The 21,898-nt window shown below is 43.4% G+C and overlaps 1 protein-coding gene and 1 non-coding gene across 52 annotated transcripts in view; both read right to left on the bottom strand.

Annotated features, from left to right (window-relative positions):
- Pum1 (pumilio RNA-binding family member 1) overlaps nucleotides 1–21,898 on the bottom strand; it is a 117,239-nt gene that overhangs the window by 31,214 nt on the left and 64,127 nt on the right. For 21 of the 51 annotated variants that reach the window (NM_001437072.1, NM_001437078.1, NM_001437081.1 and 18 more), the window contains 6 exons: nucleotides 11,907–12,000; nucleotides 9,477–9,578; nucleotides 6,132–6,283; nucleotides 3,552–3,690; nucleotides 1,563–1,706; nucleotides 284–580 (listed from right to left, as the gene is read on the bottom strand). In NM_001437072.1, the coding sequence (NP_001424001.1) occupies nucleotides 284–580; nucleotides 1,563–1,706; nucleotides 3,552–3,690; nucleotides 6,132–6,283; nucleotides 9,477–9,578; nucleotides 11,907–12,000 (928 nt within the window). Of the gene's footprint in view, nucleotides 1–283; nucleotides 581–1,562; nucleotides 1,707–3,551; nucleotides 3,691–6,131; nucleotides 6,284–9,476; nucleotides 9,594–11,906; nucleotides 12,001–21,898 lie in introns of all 51 variants that reach the window. The other 30 variants (NM_001108684.2, NM_001437076.1, XM_087550011.1 and 27 more) reach the window with 2 other exon arrangements.
- LOC120103260 (small nucleolar RNA SNORD103/SNORD85) lies at nucleotides 3,395–3,468 on the bottom strand. The gene has a single exon (XR_015621548.1). It is a non-coding gene; the product is annotated as a small nucleolar RNA SNORD103/SNORD85 (small nucleolar RNA).

Raw genomic sequence — 21,898 nt, 5'->3', positions numbered from 1 at the left:
TGCTTGAAGAACATCTCTCTTTAGTTTTCAACGCCTGAAACAAACTGACAAAGTGAAACTAAAATAAGTAGCAACACAAGCACGGACCGAAAGAGGCCCTGGCTGCATACCTTGACGTCTATAGTCCAACATCTCAAAGGTTGGGTGGGCTGGCTAGACTGCCAGGGACTTAGTCCACATCTGCCTGTGGTATCTGTGCAGGGTGTCATGCATTGTCAGGGTTCCAGAAAGATTATAAAACTCATTCAAATTTGTTTTAACAGCTTCTCAGCCTAATTTGTACCTGCTGTTCCAAACCCTCCAAGGGCCGATCCTAGGGTGGCACCAAGGGAACTGCTGCTTCCGAATCCCAAGGACGTGTTGGCAGGCTGGGCGGAGCCCTGAGAGAAGAGGGAGCTGCTCTGGGAGTTACTGCTCAGAGAGTTGTTGCCATAGAAAGAGCTGGAAGCCAGATTGTTACTGGGCTGCTGCTGGGGCTGGGGCTGGGGCTGCTGGGTGCCTAAAGGTCGAAATGGTCCATTTGTAGTTCCTGCAAGACCACCGGCTGCTCCATTTGCTGAAGCTGCAGCCGCTGCAACAGCTGTGAGGAAGAAAGCACAGCATTAGGCTAAGAAAGGTGCCAGCCACAGACCTATGTATTATATCCACTTAAAACAATACTTCTAGTGCTACAGAATCCTTCCAAGGCTGACACAAACCTTATAAAGAACTGTACACATCCATCTTTGATGCCTTCATCTGCAATTTTTACTGTCTATTTGTATTATGGGCTTGAAATAAAAATTCCACACAACAATCTCTCTAGGCTAGACGCGGATTTAAAGTGGCTCCAGTTTAAAAGTGGCTCAAGCATTACATGGACCCATTAAATACATCAACTTCCTGAAAATCCCAAATTCTACACCTACTCCCACCTGAGACTTTCCATGAAATGATCTTGTCCATCTATTTAAGTCCTTCAGTCATGCACTTAACCTCCTTTTAAGACACAGATCTTTCCATAATAGCCCTCTGTTCTCCCACCCTCCCATGCATCTATTTACTCAGGAACAGGATCCTGTAACCCTGACTGGCATGGAATATGAACAAGAGATCCACCTACCTCTGCCTCCCAAGAACTGGAATACGAAGTGTATGCAAACGCAAGCAGCTGACTCTCATTTTTTAAAAAAACTCATGTATCAAGCTTTAAAAACCAAATTCTCCGCACTGTCAATAAATGCACTGCTATGTTGGTCCTATAGGTACCCAGTTTTACTCCGGCCCTAAGCTAAAGCAATTCCTAGCAACGGGGGGTGGGGGGTGGGGTGTATGTTGTTCAGTCTTTGAATGTTAGCTGTTGTGCCACTGCCTGTGCATCTAACCAGGTGCCACACAATCACCAATAGAATCTGAATCTACCAAACTGCCTTGTAGCTTCTAATTCTCTTTGAAATATTACAGGGTGAAAAAAATAGAGATTACCAATGAAGGAACACTAGAGCCCATCTGAAGACTATCACTATCAGCCAACCCTTCCCCTTTAGCTCCCTCAACCCTTAGTCGTCCAAAACGAAGCTCACCTGCTTGTGCAGCTGAGGAGCTAATGATGACTGGGGCTGGAGCAACAAGCCGAACTGGAGCTCCGAGGCCATTTCTTGCCCCTGCATTCACCACAAGGGCACCAGTTTGGTCATAGTAAGCAGCAGGTGCCAAGACTGGATAACCTGGGGAGAGTAAGCAGCACAAGTAGAAACCATGTCAGTTAGTCTCCGCTACATTAGGTGGAAATTCATCAAACAAATGATGTGTGAGCGTTAAACCACGGGGTCATTCTAAGTGACATGATGAAACTTCACAGTACTCCAGTCCCACCTCCCTACAAATGCAACCTGCCCATCAGTGACAGTAGCCTAGATTACCAGACTGTCTTACCAGTGTAGCTGCTGTAGCACTTGAGCCTGAGGCTTCTAATGTGCCACAACAGAATCTCCGTATTCCAGTTACTAAAGTCTACAGTAGCTCTTAGCTGAGGTGATGGTTTGGATAAGAATGGTCTCCATAGGCTAATATAGTTGAATACCTGGTCCCCAGAACTGTTCGGAAAAGACTACAAAGCTTGGCCTCGGTGGTGTCACAGGAGGCTGACTTTGTGGTTTCAAAAGCTCACACCATTTCCAGTTAGCCCTCTCTGCCTCGGGCTTAAAGAGACAGGAAGCACTCAGCTACTGTCCCAGCACCATGCCTGCTGCCATGTTCTCTGCCATTACCACGTAGACTCTGACACTATAATATCGTAGGCCCCAAATAAACCATCTCTTCTGGAAGTTGCTTTAGTTATGGTGCTTTCTCAGAAACAGGAAAGTAACTTTTAAGACAGATCTCAGTCTCCTACCAGGCATTGAATTCATATTGTTTACACAGTACAAACAAGATTCAGTACTAACCAGTGTGAGTCATCACACACATGGGTCTTTCGACCCACAGTAATCAAAGGAGCTTCTGAATTACAGGAGACATCGGGTACCAACATATCATAGAGACAGATCCCGTTTTGGGATTCTGTGGACCTAGATAAACATCCTGGTTCTGTCACTCACACAGCTGAAACTCCCCGAATCTGAGCACTCACTGCCTTGGGAATAGTAAAGGAGAGACGGATGTGAAGGGTCTCACAGCACTTGATGGACAGAAGCACTCTCTTCTGCAGGTCAATTTAGGACTGAAAATACCGTTCCATCAAAGTGCTAGCCAAGACCAATTATGTCTTTACTAAACAAGGAACAGAAGTCTGAGTACAACCACCACAGTATTTCCATAGACCACAGAAAATGCAGGTTACATACCCCACAAGATAGTAAGAAGAGCTAGTTTAGGTTCAACTGACAAAATTATTCACTGCTACTAAGAATCTCCAGGTCTCAGGAAGAACTGTGTGCGCATGCACAGGAGACCTAGCACCACACAGAGATAATACACAAGGCAAGCTGAGGCTTCTCACTTTATATAAATGGCTACACTAGGACGGGAAAGTGTCACAAAATCAAGGACCTGTTTCAATTAAGCACATGACATCAATCTATGTCCAATGCATGCCACGGTAAGGCAGTGAAGAGACCAACAGGCACTGGTGACACATGGATTATTCCCCCTTTTTGGTTTTTCAACAACTCAGTGAGTAGCCAAACAACACTTAGAAATCCCACAAACACAGACAGTGCCTATCTAAGAGAACAGCAGGGATTCTCTCTTAGTCAAGCAGCTCACACACAGGCATTCAGACCATGGTGAAAACAGATGAAAGCTGTGTCCACTTAAGTCCTGAGGCAAAAGAGATCAACAAAGCAAAGCTCACCTTCTCACACGTATGGACACACACATCCGTCATGTGTTCAGATAACCATGATGACCAACGACTGGCTCAGAAAACAGCGCCTCATCAATGGCCTCTGGTCTAAGTGAGGGCAAGTATGGATCATCCCTGCCAGTCCCCAGTCCTAGGCCACAAACACTCCCTGAATTCATACTTTCTTGGCCTCACAAAGTATTAGGAACATGAGTGGGACTCTTACCTGGCATACCTGCAGCCAATCCTTGTCCAAAGGCAAGAGCAGAGTTCACTGCTGCAGCTGCTACAAGGGGATCTGTTTGTTGTCCCTGCTGGTTCTGATTTGGGGTCAAAGGACGCTGGCTAGCTCCTCCACGAAGAACCTGGGAGTAGGAAACAGAAATGCTATCTCACAGGACACACCACATGCTCTACTAGAGTCAGACAGCAAAAGTAAAATAGTCCTTTATTCCCCCTTTTTGGTTTTTCAACTAAGGCAGGGTTTTCTGTGCAGCCCTGGCTGTGCTGGAACTCACTCTGTAGACCTCAAACTCAGAGATTCACCTGTCTCTGCTTCCTGAGTGCTGGGATAAAAGAAATGTGCCACCACTGCACGGAATAAAATGTTTACTATAATGATTTCATCACACTGTGTGGCTACTAGGGTAAAATTTCATTCTAGAATACTCTTGTTGTAAGTGCAACCTTTAGAAACAGTAGATAATACCAGACAGGATGGTGCACACCTTTAATCCCTGCACTAAGGAGGCAGAGGCACACAGAGAAACCCTGTCAGAAAGAAAGAAAGAGGAGGAAGGAGGAGGGAGGAGGGAGAGAGGACAAGAGAAAAGACTGGAACACAGTGATACTCGTTACTCAATAGTTTTAACTCTTACCATAGAGCAAACAGTGAAAATATAACTATAAATGAGACAGGCAAAGCAGGTGCACTCTAGTCAACAGGGCTGGAGAGACAGCTTAGAGTAACAGTGAGAACTCGCAGCACCCACGTGCACTCGCGACTGCCTGCAACTCCAGTTCCAATAGAGTCAATGCCCTCTTCTGGCCTTGGAGATACCAGGGGAAACGTGCATACAAACATGCAGGCAAAACACTCTTGAATACAGAACAAGAGTAAGAGGAAGGAAGGAAGGAAGGAAGGAAGGAAGGAAGGAAGGAAGGAAGGAAGGAAGGAAGGAAGGAAGGAAGGAAGGAAGCAGTGCAATGTCAGAGTTCTGTCACATGAGTGAAAAAGAAGACTAAAAAGGACTAGGAGAGATCAGCGCAGACAGGGAGCAGTGTCAACACCGAGTAGAAGTATCTGTACGCACTCCACAGCCATCTCCAAACTCAGGGCAATTCTGAACTGTTTACCATCCTACCTCCACTAGGCATGCCGCCATGTTCGGTTGTGCTCACATGGTGCTAGGGGATGGAACCCAGGGCTTCATGCACGCTAGGAAAACACTGATCCAATACCAACTGAGCCAACTCCCAAACCAAAGCACAAAATTCTTAACCACAACATTTTCTTTTTTCTCTTGTATGGCGCTTTAAGTGAAAATGGGCACACAGCTTCATGTTTGACTACTGTCTCCACATGATTAAAAAAAAAAAAAATGTTTAAGAAGAATTAAGGTCTTGTTGGAGGAAGTAGGTCAGTAGGGTGAGCTTGGAGTTTCCCGGTTTGCTCTTTGCTTCCCACTTGTGGTTTGAGAAGTGGGCTAACACTTCTCTCCCCAACCCCTCTCTCAGCTGTTGTTACCATCTTCCCTCAGCCATCAGAAACACTAACCCTTTGGAACCTAAGTCCTCTTAAATCGTCTGTGTGTCTGTGTGTGTGTGTGTCTGTGTGTGTGTGTGTGTCTGTGTGTGTGTGTGTGTGTGTGAGAGAGAGAGAAAGAGAGAGAGAGAGAGAGAGAGAGAGAGAGAGAACAGAGACAGAGACAGAGACAGAGACAGAGACAGAGACAGAGATGCAGTTAGTCTGTGTAGCCCTGGCTGTCCTGGAACCCCTCTGACATTCTGGCAGGGCATGGTGACTCCAGAACTCAGGAAGCAGGGAAGACAGCTCTCTTAGGTTCAGAAAACGGGGGCTGGAGAGATGGCTCAGCGGTTAAGAGCACTGACTGCTCTTCCAGAGGTCCTGAGTTCAATTCCCAGTAACCACCCATCTGCAATGGGATTTAATGCCCTCTTCTGGTGTGTCTGAAGACAGCTACAGTGTACTTATAGCATAAAAGAATAAATAAATTAAAAAAAAAAAAAAGAAAAAGTTCAGAAAACGGCCTGGTCTACACAGTGAATTCCAGGATAGCCAGGGCTACATAGCATGTAAACCAGAACTCAATGCCCAGCACTGACGTTAACAAGAACTTATCCCAGTGTCAGAGAAGGAACAAGAAGATTCCTGGCTCATTGGCTGGATAGTCCAACCTAACTGGTGCATGCCAGGTATGGGTGAAAGATATTCATCTCAATAAAAAAGGTGGCTGGCTCCTGAAGAATGGCACCAGAGGCTAATAACCTCTGACCCACCCAACAACAATAATGTATATATCAGCTAAATGAGCACTGAAGTATGTGGACATCAAGCACAGGCACTCCGCACTTTATGATTAAGAGCAACATCATCTGTGACAGACAGAGACAGAGACAGACACACACACACACACACACACACACACACTCGCTCTCTCTCAGAGGTACCCTGTGTTTTATGAAGACATTAACATCAGCTGTGAGTCATTTGCACACAGATGCACTCACTGGTCTGTCTGTCAGTAACACACACCACACGCCTGCCTCACAGGAGTGACTTTACCTGCTGCTGTCCCTGCTGGGCCTGTGGGGCACTCTGCTGAGTAGCTGAATTTGTTGCTGCTGCAGCTGCAGCAGCTTGTTGCTGGAAAAGACTAGCAGGATAGACACCCCATGGCGTGACTCCATAATATTGGTGAGGGACCACAGCTGGGCCTGAAAGGAACCAGAAAAGGGTAAGAAGTTTAAAAAGCATGACCTTAAGATTATTCAGATCTTGAAAAGTGAGATCCAAAAAAATATTAAAGAACACAAAGACTTGTGCTAGCTAGTATTTATGAGAGGAGGGAGGGACTGAGGTTGACTGTATGATCCTTGTGGCAGGGTCTTCTGAAGCCAGGCTGCACTGTGGCCAGACAGGTATGGGTACAGTGATTAGGCTACTAAAGAGAAGCTGGGAAGGGAACTGAAGGAATGGGGCTTAAAAACAGGAGGAGCTGCCTGAGACAAAGATTTGTTTGTCAGATGAGGTCATGCTATGCAGCCCAGTTTGGCTTCAAACTAGACCTGCTCCTTCCTTAGCCTCCCAAGTGCTGGACTATAGACATGAAACAGCATACCCAGCTGAAGTTATGTTTACCCCATGAGAAAGAAAAGATACATGACAGACATCAGACAAAGTTTGCTGTGAAAGAGAAATACACGGAAGATACATGAGCTTAAACAGAAAGGAAAAGAACAAACTCCAGCTGTGTTCAGCCTTCACTAACGCCAGATGCAATCTATGACCCTTCTGATAACCGTACCTCCACATACAATTTCAAAAACCTTTGACTATTTTTTCTATGTTTAAAGTCTCAAAGCTATTCAACACAACAAGCACATACTCACACAGTTACATCCAGCCTCACATTTCAAGCTGACTGTTATTGACAAAAGCACAATGCACCTTACTCTTGACTCACCACAGAGTCACCGGCCCCAGCACAGAAACTCAACACTCTCTCCAAGCCAACTGTCCCCTTCACTGGTGATAAGTGAGCTCCAAAGTCTGCCACACAAGTCAGAGAAGCAGATCTGAACGGAATAAGGTAGCTCAGAGAGCAGCCGGTGGGGCCAAAGTCTAGGTCAAAATTCTATGCTGCAGTTGGTACCAAAAAAGAAAAAAGATGTGAATTCACCCTGAAGACAGTGACAAGGCTCTAAGAGTAAATAGTTTGTGTATATTTTACATAATTAAAAGAACTTACATAGAAGGAAAACATAAAGTGTTCAAAGACAACTCCTGGAATCTGGTGAGACACGCCTCTTGCTCAGTCTCACAGGCTAAGCACATACGTGCGTGCAGCATGACAAGCAGTGAACAGCCTTGCATTTTAGTATAGTTGTGCTGGTAGAGGAGCTGCAAGGTTCTAAACCACAAGCAAGTTTGACTGCATCACGGCCTAATGTTTGCCTCCAGAACTTCTAGCTGGGTGCTGTTTGACACCTATGGCTTACCATGACCAAGAACGCCCACTGTGTTGTTGAGGAAATGCGTTACCACACGGACCATTTTCTCACAGCGAGCGTGTGTACGCATTAAAGTGCCTTGTTGGCTTTTCAGAACCTAAACAAGTAAAGAAAATGACAGTCTCCAAACTCACCTGACAAGCTATTAAGATAAAGAAAGCCACAAGGGGGAAAGGGGAGAAAGGCACCTAAGGAAATTGTCCCAGTGCCTGGGTTCCTTGTTCACACAGCAGTGTGCCAGGTTAAGAGTATGGCCCTTTGGGGTTGGGGATTTAGCTCAGTGGTAGAGCGCTTACCTAGGAAGTGCAAGGCCCTGGGTTCGGTCCCCAGCTCCGAAAAAAAGAACCAAAAAATAAAAATAAAATAAAATAAAAGAGTGTGGCCCTTTGGCCTTTGAGAAGATGGGTGAGACCTGCAAGGACAGTGCCCTAAAAACTTAACACTCTGCCTCCAAATCCTTGAGCTGGTACTTCTACTACTTGGACCTTGGTCATGTGGTCGAAATTAAACACCCCAGTCAGGGTGCTGAGCTGAAACTGGCTAATCACAACTTTTGGCTCAATTTCTGTGTTTACAAAATCCTTTCTTCCATGGTTTGGGTCGCTAATGTCTCTTGTCATCTGCAGTCGGGGTCATGTGCACACAACCTACCATTTCAGTAACTGCACACTCATTACCTGATGATGGAAAATGCTCAACAGCAGTAATCAGGGCAGTGCATAGCTCTTAGGTGTGGCAAGTGTTAGTGGTAGCCAACCAAGGTCCGCACTGCTGACAGGACTGTCACACTCCCAAGAAGTATTAACCAGGCTGCCATCATCACCAGGGAAGCAATTCAGGAGCTAAACTGCACCATCACTGAGAACCACACACCAGACGTAAATGTTCTACACAACAGTCACAGAAACCTTACATGGGAACTAAGTTGAAAATGTCTTTGTCTTCATATTGAAATGAAGCCACTTAACATTTATGGCCCCTTTGAGACAACAATAGTGCTACACAGAGTCAAAGGAGAAAGGTACTTGACTTTGAAATACAAATCAAAGTTCAGGGAAGGAAAAGGCCATTGTAAATCCATCCACAGCAAATAACACCCACAGCTGTCAGCAACAAAGAAACAACAGGCAACCCAGACTAACAGATCATCCATCCAGACCAACGCCAGATCTTCCCAGGCACAAGCCATGACTAATATCCCAAGACAGAAGCCCAAGTTGGTACTGTAAGGAACTGAGATCAGATGGGGCTGACTGTAGTGTATGTTGTGAGCCAATGTGACCATTCAAGAAAAAAAGAACGGTACATTGGTCAGCTTCACACACAAGTCATGGAGAGAGAATGATATACAATGGGCTAACCTCAGTCGATCTTCAGAATTCTGACACTAGAGCTCCTTTGTAGTACTCACTAATCCCAAGGATCAACCCAACTGTCATCTTCTCCTCAGGCTCTGATGATGAACCTAATGTGACAGTAACAGTACCAGGCCACATTTCAGAGTAGGGAGAAGAGAAATCCAAGGGAGGTATTAAGACTTGTGCTCAAAAGCTATGTAATTTAGAGGACTGGAGGAAGGGAAAGCCACAAAGCAAAGAGAAGGCAAGAAAACAGTGAGCTCCCTATGGAACCAGCAGAAAAAGCTGAGCAAATACCCTGCACTATCAACAAGCAATTCAGGGCGCCCAAGCCACTGTGGGGCAAAATGAGTGAGCGCCTTATTTTCCTAGGCAGAATGGGGAAATAGCTAAGCAGAGAAATATGACTGAAAAGGGACAGGAACTAAAGCCAGGAGACATTGGTGTTGGAGACATGGGTTTGCGAGAGGAGAAAGGCACGCCCATTTCAAAGGACTTTCTAGCAGGTGAGCAAATCCCTCATGCAGCACGTGTCTCACCGAGTGTCGCTGCTGCAGCCAATCCAGCTGTGTAGGGGTCCGTCCCTGGGGGAGCAGCGCTGATGATGTATGGGTTGGGGACAAACGCAGCGGGAGCTAAACCTGCTGGAAACATACCTGTCAGTAAAAACAAACGACCAAACTGCAGCCCTACTACACAACTCTCTAGTTTGGCTAGCATTCCAGGCTGTAGATGAAGGGGACAAAAGGAAGAGAGAATAGGCTGAGCTGAGAGTAAAGAGGAATTTCACAAAGATAATATAACCTCAATAAAAAGCCATAGTGACATCTATCCAAGTGCGTGCATGCGTGAGTGAGTGAGTGAGTACACTGGGAGGACAGGGGAAGACAACAGGTACCTTCCTCTATAGCAGTGGTTCTCAACCTTCCTATTGTTACAATTCTTTAATTAAGTTTCTCATGTTGTGGTGACCTGCAACCATAAAATTTCATTGCTACTTCTTAATCTTATTTTTCTACTATTTTGAATCGTAACGTGAATATCTGATACGCGAGTCCACAGGTTGACACCCATAGCTCTAAGGCTCTCTACCTTATTTTTTAAGACAGGTTGTCCTTGGATCCTCCTTCCCATTCCCCAATACTGGGATCTACCTGCCTTCAAGTGAGTACTGAACATTTAAACTCAGGTCTTTTTGCTTGACCAGTAAACACTCTTACCTACCAAGCTTCACTCCAGTCCTGTTAGCTCTGTGAAATGGAAGTCTCACTATGTAGCTTACTTCCCTTGAATCCCCCTGCCTCAATCTTCAAAGTGCTGGACTACACCGCCCAGTTTAGACCACTTTGGGCAACCTCTCCCATCTTTACTAATGTAGTGTTTGCAACAAATCATGCACACCTCATTTTTATATTGTCTCCTTGCCCTGTCTCTGTTACAGTTTTAAATCCAGCTAGACAGACTCTTAGGAATTAATTTTACTGTTTGTTTGTGTTGCTGGGGGTTGAATCTAGGGCCCTGTGCAGACACTGAATCTACTATACATACTCCATCTCCAAATCTTAATTTTAAAATCATACTAATTTTCAATTTTACTATTAAAATTGTTTCAAAACACTTTTATTAAATGATGAATTATTTCTATTAAAACAATGTTTCAAAACAGTTTTGGTATTAATGGCAATTTACATACACACAGCACTGGTAGGATCTTATGGCAACTAGGGTGGGGTTAAATGCTCTTCTTCCTTGCATACACATCCAGTGTTGCCATGTCCTTTCTGCTCGTTTCTGTTACTTTTAAAGCAAGAATAAAAAAAATCGGGCTGGAGAGATGGCTCAGCGGTTTAGAGCACTGACTGCTCTTCCAGAGGTCCTGAGTTCAATTTCCAGCAACCACATGGTGGCTCACAACCATCTGTAATGAGGTCTGATGCCCTCTTCTGGCCTGTAGGTGCACATGCAGGCAGAAAGCTGCATGATGTATACATAATAAATAAATAGATATTAAAAAAAAAACAATAAAAGAAATCTCTCCTCCCACTTAGTTACAGTCAGGGTATTTTGTTTTGAAGAACCCTTAAGAAGGTCTGGCGGGGATCTGTGATATCAACACTTGGGTGGCTGAGGCAGGATAACCGACATGAGTCTAAGGCCAGTTGAGACTACACCACGATCCTGTCTCAAAGATCTAAAAATAGAGGTCTAAATAGGTAGGAAGGTCCAAGTGAAGATTAAAATGCCTGCCAAACTCAACCCAAGAAGAGGAAGAAAAGACTTGGAAGATGGCTCTTAAAAGGAAAAAAAAGCGTTATCTGCTGTCCAGTAAGCTGAAAAGTGACCTGGGCTATTCATAACTGCAACAACCTAATCACGGGTGCGGAAATCTAGTCATTTATTTATTCTGGGGGACAGAATGTCACTGTGTACCCCTGGCTGGCTTGGAACTCACTATGTTGTAATACAGGCTGGCTTTGAACTGATAGAGGTCCTCCTGCCTCTGCTTCTCAAGTTCTGGAATAAATGTGTGTGCCACCACACCCAGTACTGTTGCCTGAAATCTTACGAAGAGGTATCAGTAGTCATTTCTCTAGCAAATTATTTAAATCCTGGGGGTAAAGGGGAATACATTTCAGAGAAGTATTATGAGTTTAGATCTAGCACATCGAAAATAAACTATGGGGCAAGAAATAACTGGACACAAGAAAGAGAGGCCACTTACTCTGTACAAGGCATTTGTCTCAAATCCGGCCACCCGTGCCCTTTCTTTTTTTGGACACAGGGAATCACTGTAAATTCCAGGCTCACCACAAATGTATTATCTATTCTGTAGATCAGACTGGCCTGGAACTCCTCTAAACTCTCACTGCCTCCCAATTGTCAGGAAGGCCTCTGACATTTGTAAGTTACTGGTTTTCCCAGCATCTACCACTGCTAGATAGAAAGAGACACGGGCTTAAAGGACTTACCGATGTGAGGCTGGTGGGCTGCTGCAAGTGCATATTGCTGCTGCTGGGCAGCTGTCAACTGCTGAACAGCAAGCGCATTGGGTCTTTGGAATAGCTGAGGCAAGAGAAAGATGCTATAGTTAGAGAACTGTCCTGTGAAATGTGTTTGAAATCTCTTAACAATTCCATTAGCCTCTGTTACACATAATATCTGACAAAAAAGGATGCCTGCTCCACTCCCTGAAGGAATAATGCTTCAGTCTATCTATTCTCCCTTCCTGCCTCAAATAGCCCACCCTCCTCCATAGATTGATCCTATGTCAAATGTTCCCTAACTCCTGACATACACATATGAAAAATCCTTAATAGCAACCAGCAAGTGTACAGCACAGAATGACTAAGGAACACCTTAAAGTCAGGTAAGAAAGCTGCAAAGTAACTTCCACATGACCCCAAAGGTTAGAATCGATCCAAAGGTCTTTTAAGACCCAAGAGTACTGAGTTCTTACTTAGTCATGCTTTGGAGGAGATGAGAAAGGTTTGCTTTATTCTCTAGGAAAATGATTTTGCATACCTTCATAAAGTAGCAGCCTTTCCTAATGAATGAATTAGAGAAATGCCTGGCTTTGGGAGTTTCAGGGTCTCCTAAAGTATAGCTATGGACAAGTGAACAAGCAAGGTTCCTAACTTTCAGCCTAAGAAACTGAGCTGAATCCCTAGGACCTATGAGCTGTTCTCTGACTTCCTATGCTGGTGGCATCAGGACTTGCACACAAAATTTTAATTCGCAGCAAAGAGAGAAAAGTGTCAAACACCTCTCGTTAACATGATCCCATGAATGTACCTATAGAAGATCCCGAAGTAAGTGATTCACCTATTCATTTAACAAATATTTACTATGCAAGGAACATGGAGAATGAAGAAGAAAGGTGAAGCTGACAGCCTGGTTGTAAACTGCTCAAAAGCTCTATGCCCAGAATACAGCTTCCAGCCACCTATTCTTCTACTAGAGCCACCGAGAGCCCAGTTCACATCACTAGGTGATGTCTAACAGACAGGACAGACCTTCAACTACAGCCATATTTATTGAGAGACATCAGAAGGTGCCATCACGTCAACTCAGCTAAATTACCACTGCAACTATTCTTACTATTAATGTATACAACAGAGATTTAATCCTGTGGCCTTACACCCTACCTATGTCTGTCTCAAACAGGGCTGGAGAGATGGTTCGGCTCATTAAAGCACTTGGTGCTTTTGCTCCAGGTTCAATCCCTGGACCTATGTGGTACCCGGTAAATATGTGGTGTACACACACACACACACACACACACACACACACACACACACACACACACACACACACACCATGCAAAACATTCATACACATAAGCCTAAAAATATTGATATTTTACGAGCATTGGTGTTTTGCCTGTATTCATGAGGGAGTCAGATCCCCTGGAACAGACAGTTGTGAGCTGCCATGTGAGTACTGGGAATTTAACCTGGATCCTCTGAGCAGCCAGTGCTCTTTTTTTTTTTTTTTGTCCCCCCCTCACCCCCGAGCTGGGGACCAAACCCAGGGCCTTGCGCTTCCTAGGCAAGCGCTCTACTACTGAGCTAAATCCCCAACCCCGAGCAGCCAGTGCTCTTAACTATTGAACCATCTCTCCCAATCACTACAAATATTTTAAATAAAAAGTTGGGATATGTTCAACACAGTGGCCACTTTAACCTGAATCTTACTTTCTATACTTCAAGTATTTCTTTAAAAAAAAAAAAAACCAAACAAACAGATTTTCATCTTGCCGGTCCTTAGGAAACAATCATATTCAGATTTAAAAAAAAAAAAACAAAAAAACAAAAAACCCTCTGGCTTTCCTTTTCAAAGGTTAAAGGAAACGTCACCATGATGCTGATAAAAATAAAAAGGCATTAGCTCATACATATCTAATACCAAGCAGTGAGATAGATGAATTTCTCAAGCATTCAAAACACTTGTCCACCCTAAGACCAAAGCTGATCAGTGTGTCTTACAAGCTGCATTTATGTATGGGCTTTGCAAGTTTATCTCAAGAACACTGTCACTAGCACACGCGCGTGCGCGGAGGTGGGGGGTGTTTGTACACAAGAGAATCAGCTAAGAGGAAAAAAAATGAAGAGGCCAGGAATATAGATAGCTTAGTGATGAAACATTCACTGAGCATGTAATAAGCCCTGGGTTCAATCAAGTACCAAAAAATAATTTTTAAAAGCAAATAAATAAAGGTTAAGTAATAAACAAAGGTAAAAGCCACATAAAAAAACTAAAAGTTTTTGAAGCAGTCCTTCTCACCAACTGATTCCATTTGCTTCTATGCCACCCTCACGGCCCTGCTTTAAACAACCCTTCTCACTGCTAAGTCCCACTGCTGGGCTGCTGCACAGAATGGAACTGGGAGGTAACAGTGATACATGTAGAATGTCAGGGCTGAGGGCATCCTGACAGGATCCAACAACACTCAAGACTTTCCTCGATACATCCTTCATGTACTCAGTATTATAACTGTAAACACACACATATATGTGAATACCGTAAAAGCAATCCTCCCATGTAACCAAAATCTGCAGTCCCCATCCTCATGTGGTCACACTTCAAGGTAAAGATTATTACTTCTAACAGGAATCACATACATTTAGCCTTGCAAGAGGCCACACGTAGCCTGTGGTTAAGGACTGCTTAACAATTAGTGATAAGAAAAATGGGAGATTTTCTTTCTGAGAGCATTTTATAGTAAACAATTTAACAAAAGCTAATTATGTATCAGCCATTAGATTTGATTATATATTAGATTATGTCAATTTTGTCATTTTTTTCTTGGTACATTTTCTCTTGAGAAATACAGTACAAAACAAAACTGGGTAATTGGCAAGTGACAGCCTCCAAAGCTCCTTAAAAACTCAAACTAGGGGGTTGGGGATTTAGCTCAGTGGTAGAGCGCTTGCCTAGGAAGTGCAAGGCCCTGGGTTCGGTCCCCAGCTCCGAAAAAAAAAAAAACTCAAACTAATGCCCTCTGGTAGCACATCCCTGAGTTCTGCTACCGCTGTCATGCATTCACTGAGAAAGGAGCTAGGAACAGCAGATGAGAGCTGTGCTGATTATAGCGCGTGCACAGGGAGGGAGCACGGGGCAATTCAGCAAACATTTCAAAGTCATATTCCCAATAAATGCTGAAAGCACAGTTTGGGTATCTATAACAAACTGCTTTGACTTTCTTTCTTCTATGTCCCTCACTACATGAGTTTACAAAAGGCAATGTTCCTGTTCCAAAAGCTCAAAAACATACAACACAACAGTGGGCTATTTATAAAAGGTAGTTATTACCAATATGGCTTAGAAAACAAAAGGGAGCTATTAATATTATTACTGTTATAATCAGTATATCCTACACAGCGGAAGGATAAAACTCCCACAAGCTGTCCTCTGTATGGTCTCGGTGTCTGTCTCTGTCTCTGTCTCTGTCTCTCTCCCCCCTCCCTCATGTCATGAATGCATGCACACGGGCGCACACATACAAATGTTTTTGGAAGTTACAAGGAAAGATGCTAAGTTATTAGAGAACAGTTTTCTGTTAAACACCTTTCAAAAGAAGACTAAGGATAAAGCTGAACTGAAAGTGGGGGGGGGCAAAATCTACATAACAAAGCCTGTGCAGTCCTTGGTTGGGGGGCGGGGGAAGCCTAACACTAGAGACCAAAAGATCTCGCCATTTTGTTTCAATTTTTACTGTTGTTTATGTGTCTCAGACAAGAGCCAATAGTCCATATGTATACCAAACACCCATATACACTAAACATATAAATGTTATATTTAAACAACAACAACAAAACCTTCACTGTTCCTTAACAGATAAAACAACTAATTCCAAATGATCCTGGTGGTGCATGCAGAGGCAGGAGGATCTCTCTAAGTTTGAGGTCAGCCTAGTCTACATGAGTTCCAGCACAGCCAGAGCTGGAAAGACCATCTCAAAAAGCAAACGGGGGGGGGGGGGGGGAAGGGGGGGATATGACACCAGGGAGGGGGGGGAGAGAGGGTAAGAGGAGAGAGGAAGAGGGGGAGAAAGAGACAGGGACAAACATAAAGACAGAAACATAAAGACAGAGAAAAAGAGAGATTGATTGATTCTAGGGTAAATGATTTCTGAGATCTCAAATCAAAACTAAAACCCAATCCTCTACCAAATAAATGTTTCTGTATAACTGAACAAAATAAAATACACTGAGGTAACCGTAAATAATCCTATAACTAGTCAATAACAAGTCTTCCTCAATAATAGCCCATAGGACGCTGGTGAATTTTAAAGGTGTTTTGCATTAAAGCTATGCAAATAAGCCAGTGTGGTGGCCAGCATTCAGGAGACAGTTAGAGGGAGGCCCTTCTCTTGAGTTTGAGAAAAGCTTGATCTATGCAGGGCTACCAGGACAGCCATGGCTACAAAGAGACTGAGTTTCAAAAACAAAATACTAAAGTTATGCATACTTATGGCCTCCGTTAACGATGGTTAATCACTAATGAAGAAAATGAGTGTGTGTGAGACAGAGAGACAGGCAGGCAGGCAGGCAGGCAGGCAGGCAGGCAGGCAGGCAGGCAGACAGACTGACAGACAGACAGACAGACAGACAGGGTGTGTGTGTGTGTGTGTGTGTGTGTGTGTGTGTGTGTGTGTGTGTTTTCAAAGTGCACTTAGGTGATGATGAGGAGGAAGAGAAGATCCCTCTCCTCCTGGAGATCCTGGATCCTGCACTGGATGCCCTGCAGCTGGAATTATAGTCAGTTACAAGTCACATGTGCACACTCTATAATCCCACTACTCAAGACAGGAACAGAAGGATCAATTCAAGGTCTTCAGTTACACAATTAACAGTTTTCTGGGTCAGTTCCAGTAACATGAGACCCTATCTATATTAGGCTATTTTCAACTGACTGTTCTAAATAAAATGCATCAACACTCAATAACTTATGCCTACATAACAGTATTAGCTTCAGTTACATGGTGAGGATATAATGACTTCCAAAATATTTTGGTGGGAATATAAATGGAAAATTATATGTTACTTCATTTAAAAACTGCTCAAATACATACCACAGAATGGCACGAATTTGGTAATACAAAAACTTTTGGGGGCTGTTTTTCAGGATTAAGAAGGCAAAAGGCAAAGCAAGAAAGTGGAAAGATCACTCCAGAAGGACATCAAAAAGGATATTATGTGGAGAAAATAGCCTTAATTGAGGCCCCGTTTCCATGAATGTCAATCCTGCAGGCTCACTTGAGTGCTTATCCACCTGCAGACTCTTCAGCATATTCTTTAAACTCTTGAAATAGTCTCCAAAAAGGGTCACTATTAGCCTTAAAGCTGTGTTGTTACAGCAGATGGCAACCATGCACTTTCCTCTTCTGTGTAGTCACGAGCGTTCCAAAATCCTTCTCATGCTCAGTATCAGCTAATAATTCATGCTTCTTATGTATAAAGAAGCAAATATAGATTCTGCTTTTAAACACATTGATGTGTTTTCTCCATAGTCTACCACATACCATATATTTAGAATACACACAAAAGGACACCCTCAACAATATGGGTTGGCAAAGCTGCTCAGAAGCAAAGCATGCGCTGGGCCTGCACAGTCCCTCACCATAAAACAAAGCAGACAAGAAAGCAAATCACAGGAGTCACCTAACTGCCCAAAGGATTTCTAGAACTCTTGCTCTTATAAATCTGAGAGGTCACATTCACAATGAGCACCAGTAACCAGAGAAGAATCTAAAAAATCCAAAGCCCACAGAATAAAAAGGGACTAAGCACCTTTCCCCTACTCACTGGACGCTTTCTATCAGGTATCTCAATCAAGCTGACACTTTGTTACAAAACCAACTTCCATCAACTTCAATGGGAAACGTCACAATGGAAAGGAGCTAGGACAAGAGACCATTTATTCTGTAGTTGTCCACACTAACTCCCCCTCACCCCACCAAAAAAGGAAAAAAACAGACAAAAATAAAGCTGCCCTACAATTTGAAGCAAATTAAAAACGCAAGATGACCACCTTTTGTTCCTCATTTACAGACCCCAAAATCAAAGAGCATAATGTGGAAAACAATACACAGTGCTCTAGATCACAGCTTAACGACCCTCAGTTGTTCTGGGTACTCTCAGAGACACATCTGGTATAAGCAAGACCACTACAACTGAGACTCAATTCTCAATGCAGTCTTGTACTCAATGCTAGAATTACAGTCCAGGCACACTGTGATTATATATAATACTCTCTGCTCTGTCAACCCAAACACCCACTTAAGACAGCCTTGATCATCACTGAGCCCTCCCATGCCTGGCCAGTAGTACTTACACCAACCAATTTAACACGATCCCACTGCAAGAGAACTCAGGTTTCCACAAGGACTGGTGAGTCAACAACTAACTAATATATTACCACCACAGTGTCTACACCTGCTTCTACACAAACGCCACAAAACCACGAAAACCAGGCATTCTTCCTAAAAAGAAGAGATAGAAGCAGGAAATTCATGAGTTCAAGGCCAGTAAAGGAAACATGGCAAGACTGAGTATGTATGTATATATGCATAGACAGACAGACAGACAGACATATAGATCCTGCTTTTAAAAAAAGTCTTACTCGGTTGGGGATTTAGCTCAGTGGTAGAGCGCTTGCCTAGGAAGCATAAGGCCCTGGGTTCGGTCCCCAGCTCCAAAAAAAAAAAGAACCCCCCCAAAAAAAAAAAAAACAAAAAAAAACAAAAAAACAAAAAACAAAAAAAAACAGTCTTACTTGGTATTAAGTCCACATGCACAGCGCCTACTCACCTTCAGAGTCTCTCAAATAACCCATCCGGTTAAACACACTCTGGATAATCTACATTTTAGGCTTTACTATTTTTGATTTTCGGCTTCTTCCTGAAGAAAGGCTTTTAAGGAACAGCTCGCTGGCACTTGTTCCATAAATTCTTCCTTTCTTTGGAGACAGAAACTCTCCATAGGGTGTAGACATGAATGATCTTATCTCTTTGTTATTTCAGAGTTTGTGTGTGTGCGTGTGTATGTGGGCACTCCTGTTACTGAGGTCAGAGACGGGCATTAAATGCACACACTTTTATTTAATCCCAGCATGGGCAAACAGACAGAATTTGAGGCCTGCCTGGTATACATAGCAGATTTCTAGACAGCCAGAGCTACAGAGTAGAAGCTGGTGGTCGTACCAGAGGCAGCTGTAAGCCACACAGCACAGGTACTGGAGAGCCAACCCGTGTCTTGTGCAAGAGCATCTACCACACTGAGCCATCTCCCCAGCATCATCAGAGTGCTGCCTGTTCTACAGAAATGATGAGAGGCGTCCTAACAACTGAAAACAACTGGAACAGAAACCTTTGCTCTATTCAAAGATACACTTGTCTACAGATGAAAAGGTACTAACTACACATTATCATGAGTAGCCCACGAAGCCACAATCTCCCTACATCAATTCACAAAACAAGAAAATGTTTTCTGGATGTGAAAGGCCAGACGGCCACACAGTGACCCTTGGAACATCTGATCCAAGAAATAACTACCCCGGCCATTATGCTGTAATATTATATTACTGGAGGTTATATAACAAACCTTCCAACAACATCCAAAACTTTCCCAGCTATTACAGAGTTTCAAATTTTAATTTGGGAAACTTTCTAACAGAAACAGAGGAAAGCCCCCCCCCCCATTTGACTAAAGGGAAGCAGGGGGATAGCCCTTGCTCTCAGGCAGCTCACAAGCAGGCAAAGGCAGTAATACCTTATCATAGGCAGGCAAAGAAAAGACACAGGATCTGAGGTCACTGAGCCACGTCATACAATGGAGCTGAAGAAATGAGGACTTTCCAGCTGCACATAAAAAAATAGAGTGGTACAGCTGGCCGAGAATGGGAATGGAGTTAAGTGTGTTGAGAAATATGGTGGTTTGAATGAGATGCCCCACAGTCTCAAACATTTGAACACTTGGTTGATGGTGTGACTTTGTTGGAAGAACTATATCACCCAGGAGTGATGTTTAGAGATTAGAGGTCCAAGCCACTTCTGGTTCACTCTGTTTTGTGTTTGCAGTAGAAGATATGAGTCATCAGCTTCCTGCTTCCTGCTCCTACAGCCATGCCTGCCACTCGCCGCTATGTCTCCCTGCAATGACACACTGTCTCGTACTGGAAGCCCAAATGAACCGTGCCTTCTCTAAGTTGCTTTGGTCCTGATGTTGTATCACAGCAACAGAAAGAAACTAATATAAAATGCAAAAGTAAGAATGCATACCAACTTACAAATGATCCTTCCTCAACTTTGCCAGCTTCTCCACAGGCACTTCTGGGAAACTGGGTTTAGAAAACTTGGACATCTTAGGATAATGACTGCCAGATGTTATCAGGGTGCTCAAAAATCTTAAAAATATATATCTACTGAGAAAAAGTTAATTTGAGATTGGCAATACAGCTCAGGAGTTGACCATGTCATTGGCATGAATGAAGGAAAAGACAATAGTTAGCATATACAAAATGTGCTGGCAAGATTTATGTCAACTTTGACACAAGCCGTAGTCATCTGATAGGAGGGAACCTCAACTTAGAAAATGTTCCCATAAGGTCAGATTGCAGGCAAGCCTATTTTCTTAAGTAGTGATTGATGGGGGAAAGACCAGTGCATTGTGGGTAGGGCCATCCCTGGGAGCGTCATCCCAGGTTCTATAAGAAAGCAGGCTCAGGAAGCCAGTAAGTAGCACTCCTCTATGACCTGTGTTTGCATCAGCTCCTGCCTCCAGGTTCCTGCTTAAGTTCCTGCCCTGGCTTCCTCAATGGTGACTGCGGTGTGAATGTGTAAGCCCCACCATGCTGATGACCATAGTGTTTCATCATAGCAACGGTAACTCTAATTAAAACATGGGATAAAACAATGCACAATTCATAGTCTATGCACATAGCAACCCCTAAGCTGTAAAAACTAAGACATCTATGAAAAGCTGTATGTAACTCAACAGGTTCCAAAGAGCAATCTTTTTAAATTAGCCAGTCCTGAAGCCATCTCTGACACTGTACATCTATCTGTACAAGTAGTATCTCTGATATAAACAAAATTCATTTATGTTTAAATCCTAATAATTAGCTAACTCCAAAACTCCTGGTAATATGAAACTGTAGACTAATAAACCAAAAGGGCCACAATTCCTTCACTATGAAGTAAAGGACAGATAGATAAAAAAAACACCCTACAGGAGATAAACTTTTTTTTAGATTTATTTATTTCACGTATGTGAGTACACTGAAGCTGTCTTCAGACACACCAGAAGAGGGCATCAGATCCCATTACAGATGGCTGTGAGCCACCATGTGGTTGCTGGGAATTGAACTCAGGACCTCAGGAAGAGCAGTCAGTGCTCTTAACCGCTGAGCCATCTCTCCAGCCCCAAATAAACTCTTCTTAAATAAAAGAGTTCAATAAAAACACAAAACAAAACATTGAGTCAGTAAAGACCAGAAAAGAGAAGAACAAGAGACAATTTTTGTAGAGTACACAGCTCCTGGGAACTATAGAGAATAACGTTCAATTATACTTTTCATTCTATAGGGGAAAAAAGCTTGCTAATTAAATCACACATAGGCTGGGGGTATGGCTGGGCCATATACACCTGAAGGTCAAGCACAGGCTCTCCCCTCGGTACTGCAGAAAGCAACAAAAATGTAACCACCATATATACTCGGAGCATATAAAAGAGGCACAGCACATTATAACTAATCTCCACTGTAGGTAATTTCAAAATATTGCCATCTCTCACACTTTGAATTTTTATTTTTGTAACAATCCAAAGGAGTAACAGAAAGGTGTAATCTGTCAGACCTTTTGTGGATTGTGAAGCTACACAGTAGTCCCTCTGATTCTCACTTCCTTTCTAATGAATTAGGCCTACTGTGCCTTCAAAACTGGCTGCCATTGTTTTAGGGC

The sequence above is a fragment of the Rattus norvegicus genome, chromosome 5 (assembly GCF_021556685.1).
Source record: "Rattus norvegicus strain SHRSP/BbbUtx chromosome 5, alternate assembly SHRSP_T2T, whole genome shotgun sequence".
Taxonomy (NCBI): domain Eukaryota; kingdom Metazoa; phylum Chordata; class Mammalia; order Rodentia; family Muridae; genus Rattus; species Rattus norvegicus.
The sequence above is the reverse complement of the archived record's forward strand: the minus strand, read 5'-3'. Positions and strand labels throughout refer to the sequence as shown.